At 44.1% G+C, this 22,009-nt stretch overlaps 1 protein-coding gene and 2 pseudogenes across 2 annotated transcripts in view; all 3 read left to right on the top strand.

Annotated features, from left to right (window-relative positions):
- Positions 1 to 22,009, top strand: part of LOC110506176 (major intrinsically disordered Notch2-binding receptor 1) — a 41,275-nt gene that overhangs the window by 7,624 nt on the left and 11,642 nt on the right. Inside the window, exon 4 of the mRNA XM_090239168.1 lies at positions 21,315 to 21,587. Within this exon, the coding sequence (XP_090095294.1) occupies positions 21,315 to 21,587 (273 nt within the window). The remainder of the gene's footprint in view (positions 1 to 21,314; positions 21,588 to 22,009) is intronic.
- LOC149983139 (uncharacterized) lies at positions 7,287 to 8,043 on the top strand (annotated as a pseudogene).
- LOC149983138 (toll-like receptor 13) lies at positions 8,171 to 10,553 on the top strand (annotated as a pseudogene). The gene has a single exon (XR_016496965.1). The product of XR_016496965.1 is annotated as a toll-like receptor 13 (transcript).

Here is a 22,009-nt window from a genome sequence, read left to right as displayed (position 1 = left end):
ACTCTAAAGTTTCCAGAACTGTAAAAATATTGTCTGTGAGTATAACAGAACTGATATTGCAGGCGAAAGCCTGAGAAAAATCCAATCAGGAAGTGACTCTTATTTTTAAATCCCTGTGTTCCTATGCATCCCTATTGCCCATTGAAAGGGATATCAACCAGATTCCTTTTTCTGTTGGCTTCCCTAAGGTGTCAACAGCCTTTAGACATAGTTTCAGGCTTTTATTTTGAAGAATGAGCGTGAACGACCACATTGCGTAAGTGGACAGGTGGGGGCTCTCAGAGTGATTTGTGCGCAAAAGAGAGAGGCTGCTATTGTTACTCCCGGTCCTAGCTTTCGCTGTAAAGCATAATTTCAAAATCTGAGACGACAGGTGGATTAACAAAAGGCTAAGCTGTGTTTTCCTATATTGCACTTGTGATTTCATGAATATAAATATTTTCTAGTAATATTATTTGACTGTGGCGCTATGCTATTCAGCGTTGTTGATGACAATTCTCCCAGATCCGGGATGGGTGGTTCTAAGAAGAACAGCCCTTAGCTGTGGTATATTGGCCATATACCACACCTACTCGGGCCTTATTAATTAATCATAGTGGGTGCAGAGAAATGCTTATGTTTCTAGCTCCTAGCAATGTAGTAAAATGTTATGCAAGTACACACATGATAATAAATAAATCAAAACAACAAGAAATCAAGAAATGTCTGAACGAATCCAATTAACCATCCAAATAGCACTGTAACAGTAATTCAAATGCAGTCTACTATATATTTCAGTGCATAAACACCTGCTTCTAATAAATGCCAGGTTTAAGTGAATTGCTTACGAGTTAACTTCAGTGAGTACTGTAAAGATTATGCAAAAGAAGATAAAGGAGAGCAACATCATTGTCTTTTCAACATTTTATTGAGCAAAAGATGTGTGCATTAAGGAAATGGACGCCTGGCTCAAATAGAAGCCTGTCTCTAATAACCGCCAGTTGTGTTCAGTGATTGAAGCAAATAAATGGCCGTGGCTGTTAATGAAGTTTTACGGTATGTAAAGTCACTATCTCCTATGTACATGTAGACAGAGACGGGATGTCATAGAAGTACTGTCACAAATGTCTAGAGATTCAACAGTGTTAATTAAACAGTTGCTATGAAAAGGATATAATTTCCCTCGCTTCCCTTCCTCAAATCTCACACGCACGCACACACACACATTTCATGCACGCACGCACGCATGCATGCATGCATGCACACGCAAACACACACACTTAAACACACACAGACACGAAGGAGACAGGCAATTGGCTCGACGGCAGGATTTGATGCTATAGTTGGGTCACAGACGTCAGTGGAGCTAAATTATCCCAAACCCAGATCCCCCTTCCGTCTCACAGAAAGAAATGAGACGCATTCTACCAATCTCTCCAATGAGAGGAGAGATTAATACTGTCAATTTAGGAACACAAGAGGCAAGGGATTGTGGGCTGAATCCTTTTCCTTGGGGGCGTTTATGAACTCTCAGGTTAGCACTCTCATCATTCATCACTCGTCAAGGGGAAGGGGCCAGAGTCATTTCAGGCTTAGCAGAAAAACAGCTGGCATCCAAATATACAGTAGAGCAGGAGGTAACACGCTAACTAAGTCTGTAAGGTTTTCTGTTGTGAGATTTACATGGATCAGAGTGCCATATCGTAGATATACTGCTGTTATACAGACAGAGGAAATAGGGTCTGTTTGTGAACAATTATCTGGCTGTAAATTACTATTTGGGGATTATTGTTGGTTTTTATATAATGGGGACTAATTCTCGGGCACGTGAATTACAATAGATTCCTTTCCTGAGAATTTCTTCAAACCCTCCCACCCCCTTCCCATGGGAGAAGAAATGAACTTGTCCATAGACTCTGATGATTTAAGGTCAGATTTACATTCCCCCTTCATGGTTTAGTTTAGGTGAAGGTCACGCAGAACCTAGATCTGTGCCAATGGGCACCCTCTTCTACCCCCTCCCTTCCCCGGGGTTAAGGGGGGTTCAAAACAGCATGTTGAAATGTCACTCTCAGTTTGCAGGTGTAACACTGACTAGTCATTCTCAGTGACCTTTCCCTGCGAAGCCAAATGGAGCGGATGTTAATTGAAATGGGTCTCGACCTCGAGCTGTCATTCTACAAGCCCTGTGCTGCGTATGTATCTTTTTGATCACTGAATGGATAACTGACTAGCATGCATGCCCTCTCCATCTAGACAAGTTACCTCTGTCTGTCTGTCTGTCTGTCTGTCTGTCTGTCTGTCTGTCTGTCTGTCTGTCTGTCTGTCTGTCTGTCTGTCTGTCTCTCTCGCTCTCTCTCTCATAATTTTCTTAGTTGGGGCAGCAGGTAGCCTAGTGGTTAGAGAGGCGAGCCAGCAGCCGGAGGGTTGCCAGTTCGTATCACGTGTCCGATGGGAAATGTCTGGCAGGAAGTGAGCTGGCAACCGAAGGGTTACTGGTATCTAATCTTAGATGCCATTGCCTGCCATTGAGCCCTTGAGCAAGGCACTCAACCCCCCACAACAATTAGCTCCCCGGGCGCCCAGTGTGGGGCCCCCCCACACCTTTCCAAAACCTGTGTATGTGTCTTTTGGAGGATTTGGGTTAAAAGAGGAAGTCAAATATCTTAATCTGATAGGTCAAAAGACTGGATACGTTTCCCAGCGTATTGCTTCCACCTTCCCTGAACTCCAACTTCATTCATGTGCCCAATACTCCTGAGTCACTCCATTTCATCATATTCTTTGCTTCATGAGCACTGACAGGTGCACCGTGGAGGTTTGAATTGTATATTAACGTTCTGTCATTTATTCTTTGAAGTGAAGGTAGTCTTTTTCCCTGTCAGGATTCTTGGGAGTTGGCAACATATATTTTGTATAACAAAGACACCTGGCCTTTTCCATAAAATTAGTTTAAAATCACTTTCTCTAAAGTGTCAATGGGTGGTTGAATGTTGAAAGTTTTGTGCCTTTGAAATAAGAATTCTAAGCTGCAACTACTTCAATAAATGTTTTGGAGGGATGTGAAAGGTTAAACGTCTATTCATGATACAAATCCATCCCTAACCTTGTTAGTTAGTTCCTCTGTCTGACCACATTCCAAACTCAGGGTCACGTGAATAAATATTTCACTTCCCAAAGTAGAGTCTGAATGAGCAAATTCCTCACAGTCAGTTTCCATGTGTTGGGACTTAACACGTACACCATTGTCTTATTTCAGGAAGCAAAAGGGCTGTCTGTACTCATCTGTCTGATGACTCTGGAACCCTTATGGAAGAGATCCAAAGGATTTTGGCTACAATATGCTGTCATTATGCTGTCATTACATTCTAATAATACCTAGGTGACTGTCAATACCAACTCTTTTTCATCCTCAAAGAATCAGAATTGGCCTTAATTAAACCCCACCAGGAGTTTCACACAAGATTAACACATTTTGTTTGCAATAACATAAACATGAAGTGATTTGATAACCTGTTTCTAAAATTAAAAAGAGTGCCACCAACTGGTGGTGGTCTCCGGAAGAGTTGCGGGTTAAATATAGGTATAATCATCTCAGCGTCTCTATTAGAAGGCTTGACCAGTAGGAGACAGATGCACAGAACACATTTTATTGCACACAAACCAACGTAGCAAGAGGGGACTAGTACAAGTGGTTTCTATGAAAGAAGGACTTAAATAACATATTTTACACAGCGGTAATAAGGTGATAGCAACGTGCTATGTTAATTGTTATATGTAGTGTATATACAGTAGATGAAAATATACAAAATATTCAATAGCTTAGACAGTAGCTATATATGATAGCAATGCGCTAACATGCTAGGTAGCTAAGCTAGCATCACTTGAGTACCGGACACAGCTCTGGGGGCCCATGCGCCTGTCATCGAGGTCTAATAATTTAATAAATATATATATATCATTTTGACACTAACCCTCAAAAAAGACATTCATACACATTTTTAACTTCCTAGTACATATGGAAATTAAGTGTTTGTTTCTTGGACTTCAGGAATATGACTGAAGAAGTGCCTCAGGCCTTGAAAAATAATACATTTAACATTAACTGATTGAAAGTTTTAGTTTAGAAAACGATCTCTCCGCAAAAGCGACAGTTACAGGGATGGTAAAAAACAGCTTGGTTGCCTTAACAACATCAGGGAAACTGGGCAGAAGGAAGTGGTGCTTCAAATACAGCAGTTCTGCAAAATCTTTAATTGAGCCTCTCATTCTCCTTAATTGCCGGCCTCAACACGTTATGGAAAGAGATTAACTGTATAGGAAGCTCTGGGGACAGGTCATCTGGATACTGGACAGCTCAACACGTTATGGAAAGAGATTAACTGTATAGGAAGCTCTGGGGATAGGTCATCTGGATACTGGACAGCTCAACACGTTATGGAAAGAGATTAACTGTATAGGAAGCTCTGGGGATAGGTCATCTGGATACTGGACAGCTCAACACGTTATGGAAAGAGATTAACTGTATAGGAAGCTCTGGGGACAGGTCATCTGGATACTGGACAGCTCAACACGTTATGGAAAGAGATTAACTGTATAGGATGCTCTGGGGACAGGTCATCTGGATACTGGACAGCTCAACACGTTATGGAAAGAGATGAACTGTATAGGAAGCTCTGGGGATAGGTCATCTGGATACTGGACAGCTCAACACGTTATGGAAAGAGATGAACTGTATAGGAAGCTCTGGGGACAGGTCATCTGGATACTGGACAGCTCAACACGTTATGGAAAGAGATTAACTGTATAGGAAGCTCTGGGGACAGGTCATCTGGATACTGGACAGCTCAACACGTTATGGAAAGAGATTAACTGTATAGGAAGCTCTGGGGACAGGTCATCTGGATACTGGACAGCTCAACAGTAACAACAAACGGTTTGCAATTTATTTATACTGGTGAACCGGCGTTTGAGATGTGTGGTTACAAATATCAACAGTCCCTTATCTCTGGTATAATGTATCTTGGCATGCATCATTCAAGACTAAGTTTAAATTGTGTGCAGTGCAATGGACATATAATGCTCAATGTCTCAGGAAAGACTGTCTGGGTTGACAATACTCAGTATAGAAAACAGTCAGGCCCGCACCCTGAACCTACAGGCCGTGGTGAAAAAATGTACACACAAAATAAGGAGGACTTCAGGAGACCAGGGGAGTCTCTCAAGCTGGAATTCATTTGATTTCATGTAATTGACCTTGCAGCCCATTTATGTAAGCTGTTACCGGCTGAGTTCAACAATAAATAGTGGATGAATTTATCCTTAAGACGACTACTTTTATTCCTCATTGCTAGGCTATTCCATGTCATCTTTTATTCATCATTGCTAGGCTATTCCATGTCATCTTTTATTCATCATTGCTAGGCTATTCCATGTCATCTTTTATTCCTCATTGCTAGGCTATTCCATGTCATCTTTTATTCCTCATTGCTAGGCTATTCCATGTAATATTTTATTCCTCATTGCTAGGCTATTCCATGTCATCTTTTATTCCTCATTGCTAGGCTATTCCATGTCATATTTTATTCCTCATTGCAAGACTATTCCATGTCATCATTTATTCATCATTGCTAGGCTACTCCATGTCATCTTTTTTCCTCATTGCGAGGCTATTCCATGTCATCTTTTATTCCTCATTGCTAGGCTATTCCATGTCATCTTTTATTCCTCATTGCGAGGCTATTCCATGTCATCTTTTATTCCTCATTGCTAGGCTACTCCATGTCATATTTTATTCCTCATTGCGAGGCTATTCCATGTCATCTTTTATTCCTCATTGCTAGGCTACTCCATGTCATCTTTTATTCCTCATTGCGAGGCTATTCCATGTCATCTTTTATTCCTCATTGCGAGGCTATTCCATGTCATCTTTTATTCCTCATTGCGAGGCTATTCCATGTCATCTTTTATTCCTCATTGCGAGGTGATTTGATGTCATTTTTATTAAAAGTGTATAAATAGCAGCTAAACACGGTATACATTATAGCTATAGATTGTACACTGCATAATGAAACAATCCCTAGTAAGCTAGTGTTTTGAGGGTGGATTGACTTTTTTGGCATTAATAGACAACTTTCCATCCAAGTTGGGAGAGAGCGCGAGGGCGGCTCATGTCATGCAGGTTCAGGGATAATTTAAGATACTCTTTGAAGAGGTAGGGTTTCAGATGTTTTCAGAAGATGAGCAGGGACTCTGCTGTCCTAGCTTCAGGGGGAAGCTGGTGCCACCATTGGGGTGCCAGGACCGAGGAGAGCTTAGACTGGGCTGAGCGGGAGCCACCTTCCCATACGGGTGGGAGGGCCAAGAGACCAGAGGTGGCAGAATGGAGTACTTGGGTTGGAGGTTAGGTCAGAGTTAGGTCAGAGTTTGTGAGCCTGTGTCCCAGGGCTGTAGAGTGTGAATTTAAAGGGTTTTCTACTTGCCTGACACTCAAACTGAATTCCTCCGCTGCTCTATCATTTGTTACATACTTCAGTCTGAGGCTGCCATCACTGAAGGCGTTTGTGGTGATGTCAAAATGAGTGGATTCTGTACAAAACAAAGTAATCAGCAATTGGATCATCAATAAACCAATCAGAGTTTCAAAGCCACTGACAAATTTTCGAAATGCCGCTTTAGCAATGCATATTCTGTGTCTGGCCCAACCCATCAGTTTCTGCGACCAATCAGACTGAATGGATTTTCATCCTGACTCATTACGTGGCCTTGGCGTAGCACTTAACTGGAGCAAGGAGTTTGGGTAACAAGGCAAGTTTTCTACATAACACATTTGAAATGTATTTAGGAACTACACATACACTCCAAACTAGTCCAACCAACTGTATAAACGTATAGAAACACACAGAGATCAAAGGGAAGTGAAACGGCGGGGGGGGGGGGGGGGGGGGGGGGGGTCTTTGGAGACAGGAAGTAAAACTGAGTCGTCTTGAGGTGATGGAATGCTTCTGTATCTCATGGCAATATATGCTGGAGGGAGAGACACAACTTGTGAATCTGTTGCCTTCTGATTATGGTCTAAGAAGTATATACTCAGAAGATTGGTGGAACATAAGAAGCTTGAGAATAAATTGGACCAAACTGTGTGCTAATTGGAGTCAAATATGTGGCATTTGTCACCTCTTCCTCCAGAAATGAACTGATATTTTTTTTATTGAACTTTTATTTAAAAACCTTTATTTAAAAAGGAAAAGGCCGTTGAGTTTAGAAACACAATTTTGCGAGGGGGACCTGGCATCAAGAGCCTATTGATGAAAATGAAGATAACCATGCCGGAAATACGCAATGGGACTACATATTCACCACCAAGTATTTTTCTGTGCACTCTTATATGTTGCTGGATCCTTGTAAATCCAGTAAGGGGCTATTCATTGAAAAAATGCACAGTCCGTGAATCTCTCAATGATACCAACATGAAAGTAATCTGTGGAAAGAAGAACCTCCAAACCATACCAGAAGACATTCCAATAAAAGTAAGATCTTTAGATCTTTCCATCAACAACATTGTGATGATCAAAACATTTGATTTCAAAGATCTCTCAGCCCTCCAATCTTTAAACACTTCCTGCAACCGGATCTCTCATGTGGACGATGGGGCTTTTTCAGGCCTGGTCGTTCTTCAGGAGCTGAATCTAGCCAATAACAGACTCAACACCCTCTCAGACCACCTGTTTCAGGGCCTAGGCAACCTCTCTGTGCTTCGACTAGACTACAACCACATCAAAATCATTTCATCCTCTACCTTTCAGAATCTCTCCAGTTTAAATGTGTTAAACTTAACCGGCAACCAACTTAATGTTCTAAAGAAGGTACAGACAATCTTGCTATTCACACACCTGCAGGAGTTGTACATTGCAAGCAACGGATTTACCTTTTTCCAGTCACAGGACATATCAAATAAGTCCATACGGACTGAGAGTGCTGGATTTATCCCAGAACCCAATGAGAATCTTCAAGATCACAGCTGATGTTCTTCCTAAACTGACTCTGGTCAAAATGGAAGCATGACATGGGATGTACCAGACAGATCTTTTCTGAGTCATATGAAAAGTCTCAATTTGAGCGGTGTCCACATGTCTTTGAAGGAAATGAGTGTGGTACTGCAGAGCCTCAACTCATCATTAACATCTCTCATACTGTCCTATTTAGGGGAAGATAGGATCACAGCTCTCACCAACATTGCCTGCCATATTACTAAACTGACAACACTCAGACTGCGTTATAACAACAGGAGTTTTGTCTCTGAGGAACTGCTTAAGTCCTGCACATACTTGACTAAGTTGGATATATTCCATAATGCTCTTACTCATCTGTCTCATCAGTCATTCAGCTCAATGAAGCAACTGACTACTCTAGATCTAAGTAACAATATGCTTTCTTCTATGCCAAATGCCACTCATAATATCCAATCTCTGACAATCTTGGATCTCAGATACAATACCATCAATAAACTAGGCTCATTCGATTTTGCCAATCTGACAGGACTAACATACCTCTCCGTCTTTTCCACAATGAAATCACTGACATTAAAGGCAATGTTTTTCAAGATTTGCAGGACTTACAACTCCTAGATCTGTGAAGAAACAGTATCCCATCTTTACGTTATGTTTTTAAGAATTGTTTGCAAAAACTAGAAAACTTGCAATTGGGAGGCAATATGCTAAGATCTATCCATAAAGGAGACTTTGAAAGCTTACAATCCCTCAAAACTTTGATTTTATTTGACAACCGAATTGACACTGTGGAAGACGGGGCCTTTCATGGTTTGGTCAATCTTAAAATGCTTCATTTGGCATCGAATAGATTGAGTAAAATAAACATTTGGGCCACTATGTTCAGAGGATGTTCAGCCTTAGAAAAACTTGATTTGAGTTGGAATCGTATTAAATATCTACATTATGGTGAACTTAAATCCCCACCCTTTTCTCTTCTACCGTCTCTCAAGATCCTGATCATCTCCAGTCAGCATCCTTTTGGAATGTTGAATATACCAGCCAACTTTCTTAAAGATCTGAAATATTTAGTGGCATTCAGCGCAAGGAGTCTTAACATGAAGTCCTTTCACCCAAACACATTCATCTACACACCACAGTAGTGGTCCCTTTACATCAGCCTGAATGAGTTCACAGCCCTGAGAACAGAGTTGTTTCACCCGATCCCACGACTCAACAGGCTATACCTGTCTAAACTTCAGTCTTTAGATTTTCTCATAGGAGACAAACTCACTCAACTCAGTTACTTACAGGTGAGAAAGAATGACTTTACAGTAGTCAGTGAGACAATGATACATGCTTTACCTGCTTTAGTTTACTTGGACCTGCAAGACAAGACTTTCACAACATGTGACAACAGAAACCAAACACAGGTTGTTGATGCCTATGACTTTACCTGCAACTATCCGGTCCATCTAGGAGGTACCAAACTGTTGGACCTTGACACCCACTACTGTTCAGTAGATATAGGATTCTTCTACTTCATCTCCTACACTTCTCTGGTCCTCTTAACCTTGCTGGGGTCTTTTGTCTAGCATCTCCTGAGATGGCAGTTGGTCTACGCCTACTATCTCTTTCAGGCTTATCTCTATGTCACAAAGCGGAGGAACGTCCGTGTGACTCATCAGTATGATGCCTTCGTCTCCTACAATGGGCACGATGAGCCCTGGGTCCTGAGGGAACTTCTGCCATAGCTGGAGGGAAACCAAGGCTGGAAGCTGTGTCTACATCACCGTGACTTCCAGCCAGGCAAACCCATCGTAGACAACATCACAGACGCCATCTACGGGAGCCGCAAGACCATCTGCGTGATCAGCCGTCGCTACCTGGAGAGTGAGTGGTGCTCCCGGGAGATCCAGGTGGCCAGCTTCCGTCTGTTTGATGAGCAGAAGGACGTTCTGATCCTGGTGTTTCTGGAGGAGGTCCCAGACCAGCAGCTCTCCCCCTTCCACCGGATGAGAAAGCTGGTGAAGAGACGTACCTACCTGAGCTGGCCCAGAGCTGGGGAGCACACTGGAGTCTTCTGGCAGGAACTCCGGGTGGCTCTGGAGACCAGGGACTGCCTTGCTGAGGAGAACCCCGTCCTGTCCGGGGTGGATAGAAAATGTTAATGACACACTAAATCTAACGGCAAAGAAATATAGTTTAAAAAACATTATGAAAAGATCCCAATCAACCGTCAGATTTTGTTCTAGATTTACCCTACTGAATATAATTGACAAATGGGAATGTTTGAAATCAGAAATGTAGTTTATGCAAATCTACAATAAACTTGATGAAATGTCAAATTAAATGTGTTATGAAATATATTATGTGTGCTATTTGATGATGAATTTATGATGAAATGTTTGACTTATTTACTTGTTATGTTCTCCTAGTTCTCTAGCTTTCTGGAACTTTAAAATGTTAGGTTTTAGGTGTAAGAGTTAAGATTCTTGAAATTGTTAAGTGTAAGTGAAAGCTTTATATAAACCACCTTTTGAATCTTTGTGATGAAAAACGCTTTGAAAATAAAATGTAAAATACATTTGTCATCTTGCTTTTTATGTGAACTTTGTTTTTTGATTAGCTATAAACTTTTACTCCTGATTCTATAGAACCCAGGAAGAGAAGGCATGGCTCCCTTCAGCTCCTTCTTACATCATTACCATGACTCACTGTCAATCGTAGCCATTTTCAAATGACACAGATAAACCATCACTCAAAAATCACTCTCTTTCTCTTCTTACCTCTGTTGGCATATTGCCCAGATGGAGGGTAACCAGTTGTTTCTGACACTCTGAGTAAATCTAGTGTACCTGTACACTGGTGCCATACAACCAAACCTGGCTCACAACTTTGACTTTCTCTTCAATTCTCCACACGGCAGTTACTGCTGTGGAATGTACTCCAGTAGCTTCCACACAGTAATAAGACAATGTTAAATTACTGTAGGTATAATGGAGTTGTTATATATTTACCAGGCTTATAGTATTGGGGGTAGACCATTACAGGGCTGCCTGCGGGTGATGGGCAAAACATCAGCACCACATCATTGTCCTTGTCATGGCTGTTAAAGTAAGAGGACCAAGGTGCAGCGTGGTAGGCGTACATTTCCTTTTTATTTATAAACATGACGCCGAAACAAAACAATAAACACTACAAAAACAAACCGTGAGGCGAAAGGCGAAGTGCCCTAAACAAAGTCAACTTCTCACCAAGACAGGTGGAAAAAAGGCTGCCTAAGTATGGTTCTCAATCAGAGACAACGATAGACAGCTGCCTCTGATTGAGAACCACACCCTACCAAACACAAAGAAATAGAAAACATAGAAATAAAGAAACTAGAATGCCCACCCTAGTCACACCCTGGCCTAACCAAAATAGAGAATAAAAGCCTCTCTATGGCCAGAGAGAATCGGTGCGGACTCCGGCCGCAAAACCTGACTCTAAAGGAGGGGGGTCTGGGTGGGCTTCCTTTACGGCGGCGGCTCTGGTGCGGGACGTAGACCCCCCTCCGCCTCTGGCTCCCCCCACTTTGGTGGCACATCTGGTGCGGGGACCCTCGCCGCCGACCCCGGACTGGAGACCCTCGTAGCGGGCCCTGGACTGGAGACCTTCGCTGGAGGCTCCGGACTGGAGGCTTCGTGCCATGGATCATCACTGGAGGCTTCGTGCCATGGATCATCACTGGAGGCTTCGTGCCATGGATCATCACTGGAGGCTTTGTGCCATGGATCATCACTGGAGGCTTCTTGCCATGGATCATCACTGTAGGCTTCTTGCCATGGATCATCACTGGAAAGAGGAGACGTATGGGCAGTCTGGTACGTGGAGCTCTCACAGGGCTCACCAGGCTGGGGAGACATAAGGTGATTAATTCTGGGCGCAGGCACAGGACTCACCAGGCTGGAGAGACATACAGGAGGCCCTGTCCTAGGCAGAGGCACCGGATACACTGGGTCGTGGAGGAGCACTGGAAGTCTCAAGCTAGGAGCCTGCACAACCCGTCCTGGCTGGATGGTTATTTTCGCCCTGCAGATGCGGGGCGCAGAAACAGGACGCACTGGGCTGTGCAGACGCACCGGAGACAGTGAGCAGAGCCGGCGCAGGATATCCCGGGCCATAGAGACGTACTGGCGGCCAGATGCGCTGCGTCGGCACCCTCCGACCTGGCTGGATGCCCACTCTAGCCCGGCCGATTTGGGGAGCTGGAAGGTAGCGCACCGGGCTGTGCACGTGCACTGGAGACACCGTACGCTCCACCGCATAACACGGTGCCTGACCAGTACGACTCCCCCTCCGGTAAGCACGGGGAGTTGGCTCAGGTCTCCAACCTGGCTCAGCCAATCTCCCCGTGTGCCTCCCTAAAAAAAAAATTGGGAGTGGCGTCCCTGTCTTTAGTGCCAGCCTTGTCCCCGTGTAATCCTTGGCCCTTTTACCCGCTGCCTCCACCTTCCTTGCTGCTTCGACCTGCTCCCATGGCAGGCGGTCTTTTACAACCAGGATCTCCTCCCACGTCTAGGATCCTTTGCCGTCCAGGATGTCCTCCCATGTCCAGTCCTCCTTACCACGCTGCTTGGTCCTTTGGTGGTGGTAGTTTTGTAACGCTTGTCTGATAAAGAAGGAGTGGACCAAAGCGCAGCGTGGTACGTGTTCGTGATATTTATTTAAAACTGAACACTAGAACAAAATAACAAAGAGCAAAACGACAACGAACAGCTCTGTCAGGTGCAGAAACACAAAACAGAAAATAACTACCCACAAAACACAGGTGGGAAAAGGTTGCCTAAGTATGTTTCTCAATCAGAGACAACTGTCCCTGATTTTATTTTTTATACCTTTATTTAACTAGGCAAGTCAGTTAAGAAAAAAATCTTATTTTCAAAGGCCTAGTAACAGTGGGTTAACTGCCTGTTCAGGGGCAGAACAACAGATTTGTACCTTGTCAGCTCAGGGATTTGAACTTGCAATCTTTCAGTTACTAGTCCAACACTCTAACCACTAGGCTACCTGCCGCCCCATTGAGAACCATACCCGGCAAAAACAAAGAAATACAGAACATAGAAAAATGAACATAGAATGCCCACCCAAATCACACCCTGACCAAACCAAAATAGAGACATAAAAAGCTCTCTAAGGTCAGGGCGTGACAGTCCTGCTCACATTTTGAGTGTAATTCTAGACCTGGGTATTGATTGTAATATAGTCTAAACGAGCAGTTCCTTTCAGACATGTTATTGTCAGCAATATGAATACAGTACATTTATCCACAGCAATATGAATACAGTACATTTATCCACAGCAATATGAATACAGTACATTTATCCACAGCAATATGAATACAGTACATTTATCCACAGCAATATGAATACAGTACATTTATCCACAGCAATATGAATACAGTACATTTATCCACAGCAATATGAATACAGTACATTTATCCACAGCAATATGAATACAGTACATTTACCCACAGCAATATGAATACAGTACATTTATCCACAGCAATATGAATACAGTACATTTATCCACAGCAATATGAATACAGTACATTTACCCACAGCAATATGAATACAGTACATTTATCCACAGCAATATGAATACAATACATTTATCCACAGCAATATGAATACAGTACATTTATCCACAGCAATATGAATACAGTACATTTACCCACAGCAATATGAATACAGTACATTTATCCACAGCAATATGAATACAATACATTTATCCACAGCAATATGAATACAGTACATTTATCCACAGCAATATGAATACAGTACATTTACCCACAGCAATATGAATACAGTACATTTAGCCACAGCAATATGAATACAATACATTTATCCACAGCAATATGAATACAGTACATTTATCCACAGCAATATGAATACAGTACATTTATCCACAGCAATATGAATACAGTACATTTATCCACAGCAATATGAATACAGTACATTTATCCACAGCAATATGAATACAATACATTTATCCACAGCAATATGAATACAGTACATTTATCCACAGCAATATGAATACAGTACATTTATCCACAGCAATATGAATACAGTACATTTATCCACAGCAATATGAATACAATACATTTATCCACAGCAATATGAATACAGTACATTTATCCACAGCAATATGAATACAGTACATTTATCCACAGCAATATGAATACAATACATTTATCCACAGCAATATGAATACAGTACATTTATCCACAGCAATATGAATACAGTACATTTATCCACAGCAATATGAATACAGTACATTTATCCACAGCAATATGAATACAGTACATTTATCCACAGCAATATGAATACAATACATTTATCCACAGCAATATGAATACAGTACATTTATCCACAGCAATATGAATACAGTACATTTATCCACAGCAATATGAATACAATACATTTATCCACAGCAATGTGGAAGCATTTATTTTCCATGATAGTTCCACTTCCCAAATCTCACGTTACCTGATGATATGAAAATAGTTCCACCCCATTTTAAAAAGTTCAAGTTTCATTCAGAACCTTAATTTGGTAAAAATGATGCGTTTCTTACAGGCCCATTCATTTGTCCAAAGCTTCAGTCATAGTCTTCTTCATTCCCAATATTACATACAGTGGGGCAAAAAATTATTTAGTCAGCCACCAATTGTGCAAGTTCTCCCACTTAAAAAGATGAGAGAGGCCTGTAATTTTCATCATAGGTACACTTCAACTATGACAGACAAAATGAGAAAGAAAATCCAGAAAATCACATTGTGGGATTTTTAATGAATTTATTAGCAAATTATGGTGGAAAATAAGTATTTGGTCACCTACAAACAAGCAACGTTTCTGTCTCTCACAGACCTGTAACTTCTTCTTTAAGAGGCTCCTCTGTCCTCCACTCGTTACCTGTATTAATGGCACCTGTTTGAACTTGTTATCAGTATAAAAGACACCTGTCCACAACCTCAAACAGTCACACTCCAAACTCCACTATGGCCAAGACCAAAGAGGCCTCTCTCATCTTTTTAAGTGGGAGAACTTGCACAATTGGTGGCTGACTAAATACTTGTTTGCCCCAATGTATCATTACACATTCAAATTGTATAGATACTGTATCTAACATTCCAGAGGATACGTTGGTATGTTAATAATTAATGTTAGAATAGGTTTTGTTTTTTGCAGTATGTGTGAATAGAGAGAGGGTCCTGAGACAGAGGTCAGATGCAGACCCACAGTAAAGGTTAGTCCATCTGTTCAGTGGCCTTTGAAGCCCAGCCATACCCCCTCTCTTATCAGCAGTCCCCTGTTTTTATAGCACCTTTCCCTCCCTCTCTCCTCCCTGACTCTCCCATTCCTCTCTTCCCAGACTCCCCTTTGTTCTCTCTGCCCCTCTCCTCTTTGCTCCCTCCCCCCCCTCCCCCTTTGCTCCCTCCCTCTCCTCTTTGCTCCCTCCCTCCCCTCTCCTCTTTGCTCCCTCCCCTCTCCTCTCCTCTTTGCTCCCTCCCTCCCCTCTCCTCTTTGCTCCCTCCCCTCCCCCTTTGCTCCCTCCCCTCTCCTCTTTACTCCCTCCCTCCCCTCTCCTCTTTGCTCTCTCCGTCCCCTCTCCTCTTTGCTCTCTCCCTCCCTCTCCTCTTTGCTCTCTCCCTCCCCGCTCCTCTTTGCTCTCTCCCTCCCTACCCTCTTTGCTCCCTCCCTCCCCTCTCCTCTTTGCTCCCTCCCTCTCCTCTTTGCTCCCTCCCTCTCCTCTTTGCTCCCTCCCTACCCTCTTTGCTCCCTCCCCTCTCCTCTTTGCTCCCTCCCCTCTCCTCTTTGCTCTCTCCCTCCCCTCTCCTCTTTGCTCCCTCCCTCTCCTCTTTGCTCCCCCCCTCTCCTCTTTGCTCCCTCCCTCCCTCCCCTCTCCTCTTTGCTCCCTCCCTCTCCTCTTTGCTCCCTCCCTCTCTTCTTTGCTCCCTCCCTCTCCTCTTTGCTCCCTCCCTCCCCTCTCCTCTTTGCTCTCTCCCCTCCCCTCCCCTCCCCTCCCTCCCCTCCCTCTCCTCTTTGCTCCCTCCCTCCCCTCTTTGCTCTTTCCCTCCCCTCCCCTCTCCTCTTTGCTCCCTCCCTCCCCTCCCTCTCCTCTTTGCTCTCTCCCTCCCCTCTCCTCTTTGCTCTCTCCCTCCCCTCTCCTCTTTGCTCTCTCCCTCCCCTCTCCTCTTTGCTCCCTCCCTCTCCTCTTTGCTCTTTCCCTCCCCTCCCCTCTCCTCTTTGCTCCTTCCCTCCCCTCCCTCTCCTCTTTGCTCCCTCCCTCCCCTCCCTCTCCTCTTTGCTCTCTCCCTCCCCTCTCCTCTTTGCTCTCTCCCTCCCCTCTCCTCTTTGCTCTCTCCCTCCCCTCTCCTCTTTGCTCCCTCCCTCTCCTCTTTGCTCTTTCCCTCCCCTCCCCTCTCCTCTTTGCTCCTTGCCTCCATCCTCTGCTCCACCCCCCACTCTCTTTTTCCTCCCTCTGTTCTTCTCTCTCAATCTCACCTCCATCTCCTCCCCGGTCTCCCTTCTCCTGCCTCCCTCTCCACTGCCTCGCTGTCTCTTTCAACCAAGCAGTCCCCTGATCCCCCCCCCCCCATTCAGATCACAAATGTCCGTCTCTACTCTCTCTTTCCCTTTCCCCTCCCATCTCCCTCCTCTCCCCTCCCTGTCACCAGAGCCACTGCAAGACTCATATAACTCCTGAATGTTAATAAGGATGTCAGGTTAGGGTGCCAAAACAACATTGTGAGAAGTGTGATGGCGGTGTTGAAGCTTCCATCTCGCTTGTCACTCTCATTAGGTAAGTCAGGTAGTTAGGTAGGCAGGCAGGCAGGCAGGCAGGCAGGCAGGCAGGCACAACATTCTCCACCCCCTGGAATGATTCCATAAACATGGGCATCATCTCCAACTGCCGAGATGATACAGCTAGCTACTAACCTCAGCTGAGAGACATCCTCTAAGTAGACCTACCACACAGATAGATAAGCCTGATTGACAAGGAGCCTGGGTGATCAGGAGCTGAGAGCAGATTTACTTGGCAAAACAAACTACACACACACATACACACATACAAACACACATCGATTTGTCTGCGAAGGAGCATTCCTGAATTAAGACATGCATTGTGCTGTTCTCCCCCTACAGCTCGGTATTCATCAACATCCAATTAACATTGAATGCAGCCCTCCAGATGGCTGGAGAGACGTCCATTTGAAACGTACAGTCGCAGCCTCAGAGACAGAGGCACATTGTCAACGTATATATGAGCAGTTAACCAGACAGGAATAGATTTGAGTCACTTCTATGACTCTGATAGCTGGCGTTACCCATTGCTGTTAATGTTGATGCAGACCGACGGGCCATAGGTCAATTCAGGCAAATGTCAGATGGGCTGGTCTGGGGTTTTGCGCTAAATGCTCATTATTGACTAATAATGGTGGTGTTGAGGGAAAAAATGGTGTGTTAGAAATGTCTCGTCCCGATGCGTCCCTGCATTGAGGGGTGTAGAGCCTAAAAACACTCATGAAGAATTTAGTATTTGTGCTAAATGTGGTGTTTTTTACTGGCCCAGACTTGTAATCAATAGATTGCACAGTAGAGTGATGTGTTCTTCACGTTGTTTATCTTGGTCAGTGGAGATAACCATAACATAACAATGGAAGACATAAAAATGAAAGGAGGTCATTTGGGGAAATGTGTTTTGTTGTCATGGAAGTGTGTTTAAGAATGAAGAGAGAAGGTCTTCCATTGATCAATAACATTAATGGATGTTCATCTGGCAAACAGAAACATGCTGTACTTGCTGTTCTTGTTTTGATTGACTGGTTTGGCCGTAAGGGTTCATATTGACTGTAGACTTGAATGAACTTAAAGGCTTACACTACTTCATCAATTTCCCAACGATAGATTTCATTGTGTTAGTGAACACTGATTTCTAAGGTTATCCCGCGATAGTCCAATATGCACTTCAAATGGCAGAGAGAAATCTGATTTAGTTCCTTTTGGAAAAATGGCCAACTCTCCAACTGAACAGGAGCATTTTCTTTTCTTCCCCCAGGGCAGAAATCAGATGCTCGCAGATATTAAAAACAAATGTTGTGCTTCATAATTCGGCACTTTGTTTACGGATAACTTTTTTTATTGACTTGAAAAGTGAGTGGATACATGAGTGTGTTTCTTATTTAATGCAGTGAACTCATGGAGAGAAGGATTCCTGGTACTGCAGTACTGGTAGTATAATAGCTGTCTATAACACAGTGCTGTGTTCAGGGTTTCTAGCTGTCTATAACACAGTGCTGTGTTCAGGGTTTCTAGCTGTCTATAGCACAGTACTGTGTTCAGGGCTCTTAGCTGTCTATAGCACAGTACTGTGTTCAGGGCTCTTAGCTGTCTATAACACAGTACTGTGTTCAGGGCTCTTAGCTGTCTATAACACAGTACTGTGTTCAGGGTTTCTAGCTGTCTATAGCACAGTGTTGTGTTCAGGGCTCTTAGCTGTCTATAGCACAGTACTGTGTTCAGGGCTCTTAGCTGTCTATAACACAATACTGTGTTCAGGGCTCTTAGCTGTCTATAACACAGTACTGTGTTCAGGGTTTCTAGCTGTCTATAGCACAGTGTTGTGTTCAGGGCTCTTAACTGTCTATAGCACAGTACTGTGTTCAGGACTCTTAGCTGTCTATAACACAGTACTGTGTTCAGGTTTCCAGCTGTCTATAGCACAGTGTTGTGTTCAGGGCTCTTAGCTGTCTATAACACAGTACTGTGTTCAGGGTTTCTAGCTGTCTATAGCACAGTGTTGTGTTCAGGGCTCTTAGCTGTCTATAGCACAGTACTGTGTTCAGGGCTCTTAGCTGTCTATAACACAGTACTGTGTTCAGGTTTCTAGCTGTCTATAGCACAGTGTTGTGTTCAGGGCTCTTAGCTGTCTATAACACAGTACTGTGTTCAGGGTTTCTAGCTGTCTATAGCACAGTGTTGTGTTCAGGGCTCTTAGCTGTCTATAGCACAGTGCTATGTTCAGGGCTCTTACCTGTCTATAACACAGTACTGTGTTCAGGGTTTCTAGCTGTCTATAGCACAGTGTTGTGTTCAGGGCTCTTAGCTGTCTATAGCACAGTGTTGTGTTCAGGGTTTCTAGCTGTCTATAACACAGTACTGTGTTCAGGGCTCTTAGCTGTCTATAACACAGTGTTGTGTTCAGGGCTCTTAGCTGTCTATAACACAGTGCTGTGTTCAGGGCTCTTAGCTGTCTATAACACAGTGCTGTGTTCAGGGCTCTTAGCTGTCTATAGCACAGTGCTGTGTTCAGGGCTCTTAGCTGTCTATAACACAGTGCTGTGTTCAGGGCTCTTAGCTGTCTATAGCACAGTGTTGTGTTCAGGGCTCTTAGCTGTCTATAGCACAGTACAGTGTTCAGGGAGGGCTCTTAGCTGTCTATAGCACAGTGTTGTGTTCAGGGCTCTTAGCTGTCTATAGCACAGTACTGTGTTCAGGGCTCTTAGCTGTCTATAGCACAGTGCTGTGTTCAGGGTTTCTAGCTGTCTATAGCACAGTACTGTGTTCAGGGCTCTTAGCTGTCTATAGCACAGTGTTGTGTTCAGGGTTTCTAGCTGTCTATAGCACAGTACAGTGTTCAGGGCTCTTAGCTGTCTATAGCACAGTACTGTGTTCAGGGCTCTTAGCTGTCTATAGCACAGTACTGTGTTCAGGGCTCTTAGCTGTCTATAACACATTACTGTGTTCAGGGCTATTAGCTGTCTATAACACAGTGCTGTGTTCAGGGCTCTTAGCTGTCTATAGCACAGTACTGTGTTCAGGGCTCTTAGCTGTCTATAGCACATTACTGTGTTCAGGGCTATTAGCTGTCTATAGCACAGTACTGTGTTCAGGGTTTCTAACTGTCTATAGCACAGTGTTGTGTTCAGGGCTCTTAGCTGTCTATAACACAGTACTGTGTTCAGGGTTTCTAACTGTCTATAGCACAGTACAGTGTTCAGGGTTCTAGCTGTCTATAACACAGTACTGTGTTCAGGGTTCTAGCTGTCTATAACACAGTGCTATGTTCAGGGTTCTAGCTGTCTATAACACAGTGCTGTGTTCAGGGTTTCTAGCTGTCTATAACACAGTGCTGTGTTCAGGGTTTCTAACTGTCTATAACACAGTGCTGTGTTCAGGGTTTCTAACTGTCTATAGCACAGTACAGTGTTCAGGGTTCTAGCTGTCTATAACACAGTGCTGTGTTCAGGGCTCTTAGCTGTCTATAACACAGTGCTGTGTTCAGGGTTCTAGCTGTCTATAACACAGTGTTGTGTTCAGGGCTCTTAGCTGTCTATAACACAGTGCTGTGTTCAGGGTTCTAGCTGTCTATAACACAGTACAGTGTTCAGGGCTCTTAGCTGTCTATAGCACAGTGCTGTGTTCAGGTTTCTAGCTGTCTATAACACAGTACAGTGTTCAGGGCTCTTAGCTGTCTATAGCACAGTGCTGTGTTCAGGGTTCTAGCTGTCTATAACACAGTGTTGTGTTCAGGGTTCTAGCTGTCTATATCTACAGTAGCATTATCTTTCTCTTATGACTCTGGGAACTGGACTATTCAACCAAACATGTTTCTGGGTTTCCTGGGGTAAAGTTAAACAGCACACTTCCCAAGCTGCAGGACAGTGTGTTTTCTATACACTGATACATTGGTATTGTCTCTTTATTGGGTCACACAGTCACTCAATGAAAACATTGGTCTTACCTCAGCAATGTACGCGTGACAGTTTTTATATGATAACTCTCTCTCTCTCTCTCTCTCTCTCTCTCTCTCTCTCTCCCTCTCTTTCCCCTTCTCTCTTTCCCCCCTCTCTCTCTCCCCCCCTCTCTCTCTCTCTCTCTCTCTCTCTCTCTCTCCCTCTCTTTCCCCTTCTCTCTTTCCCCCTCTCTCTCTCCCCCTCTCTCTCTCTCTCTCTCTCTCTCTCTCTCTCCCTCTCTTTCCCCTTCTCTCTTTCCCCCTCTCTCTCTTTCCCCCCTCTCTCTCCCCCTCTCTCTCTCTCTCTCTCTCTCTCTCCCTCTCTTTCCCCTTCTCTCTTTCCCCCTCTCTCTCTCCCCCTCTCTCTCTCTCTCTTTCTTTCTCTCCCTCCCTCCCTCTCTCTCTATCTGTCTCTCTCTTTCTGTCTCTCTCCCTCTCTCTCTCTCTCCCCTCTCCCCCCTCTCTCTCCCCCTCTCTCTTTCTCTCTCTCTCTCTCCCTCTCTCCCTTTCTCTCCCCACTTTTCAACTTTAACCTCTGACCCCCCCCTCCATCCCTCCCCACTACAGTCAGAGCGGGAGCGCCAGTATGAGAAGGCCCCCCAGGTCCACCGCTCCTCAAAGCCCCCCAAGGACTCCTACCTGGTGGAGCAGGTGTTCTCACCGCACCCCTTCCCCCCCTCCGTCAAGTCCCACATGAAGGGCAGCCCCCTGTACACAGACCTCAGGCTCACAGGCCTGTCGGTTGACGGCAAACGGGGTCAGCCCTCCTGGACCATCGAGGAGTACAAGCGCAATGCGGGTGGCGAGAAAGGCAAGCAGCTGACCGCCCTGGACCTGCAGGTAAGGACTGCTGACTATAGGCTTTTTCTCTATTTTCCTCCTTCCATTGCTGTTAATATTACCGACAGTAGACAGGGTGGATATTACAGCAGACAGGGTGGATATTACAGAAGACAGGGTGGATATTACAGTAGACAGGGTGGATATTACAGTAGACAGGGTGGCTATTACAGTGGACAGGGTGGATATTACAGCAGACAGGGTGGATATTACAGTAGACAGGGTGGACATTACAGTAGACAGGGTTGATATTACAATAGACAGGGTGGATATTACAGTAGACAGGGTGGATATTACAGTAGACAGGGTGGGTATTACAGTAGACAGTGTGGATATTACAGTGGACAGGGTGGATATTACAGTAGACAGGGTGGATATTACAGTAGAAAGGGTGGGTATTACAGTAGAAAGGGTGGGTATTA

The sequence above is a fragment of the Oncorhynchus mykiss genome, chromosome 6 (genome assembly GCF_057628025.1).
Source record: "Oncorhynchus mykiss isolate SJ-2025 chromosome 6, ASM5762802v1, whole genome shotgun sequence".
NCBI classification, from domain to species: Eukaryota; Metazoa; Chordata; class Actinopteri; order Salmoniformes; family Salmonidae; genus Oncorhynchus; species Oncorhynchus mykiss.
Note: the sequence above shows the minus strand (reverse complement) of the source record. Positions and strands in the feature narration are given on the sequence as shown.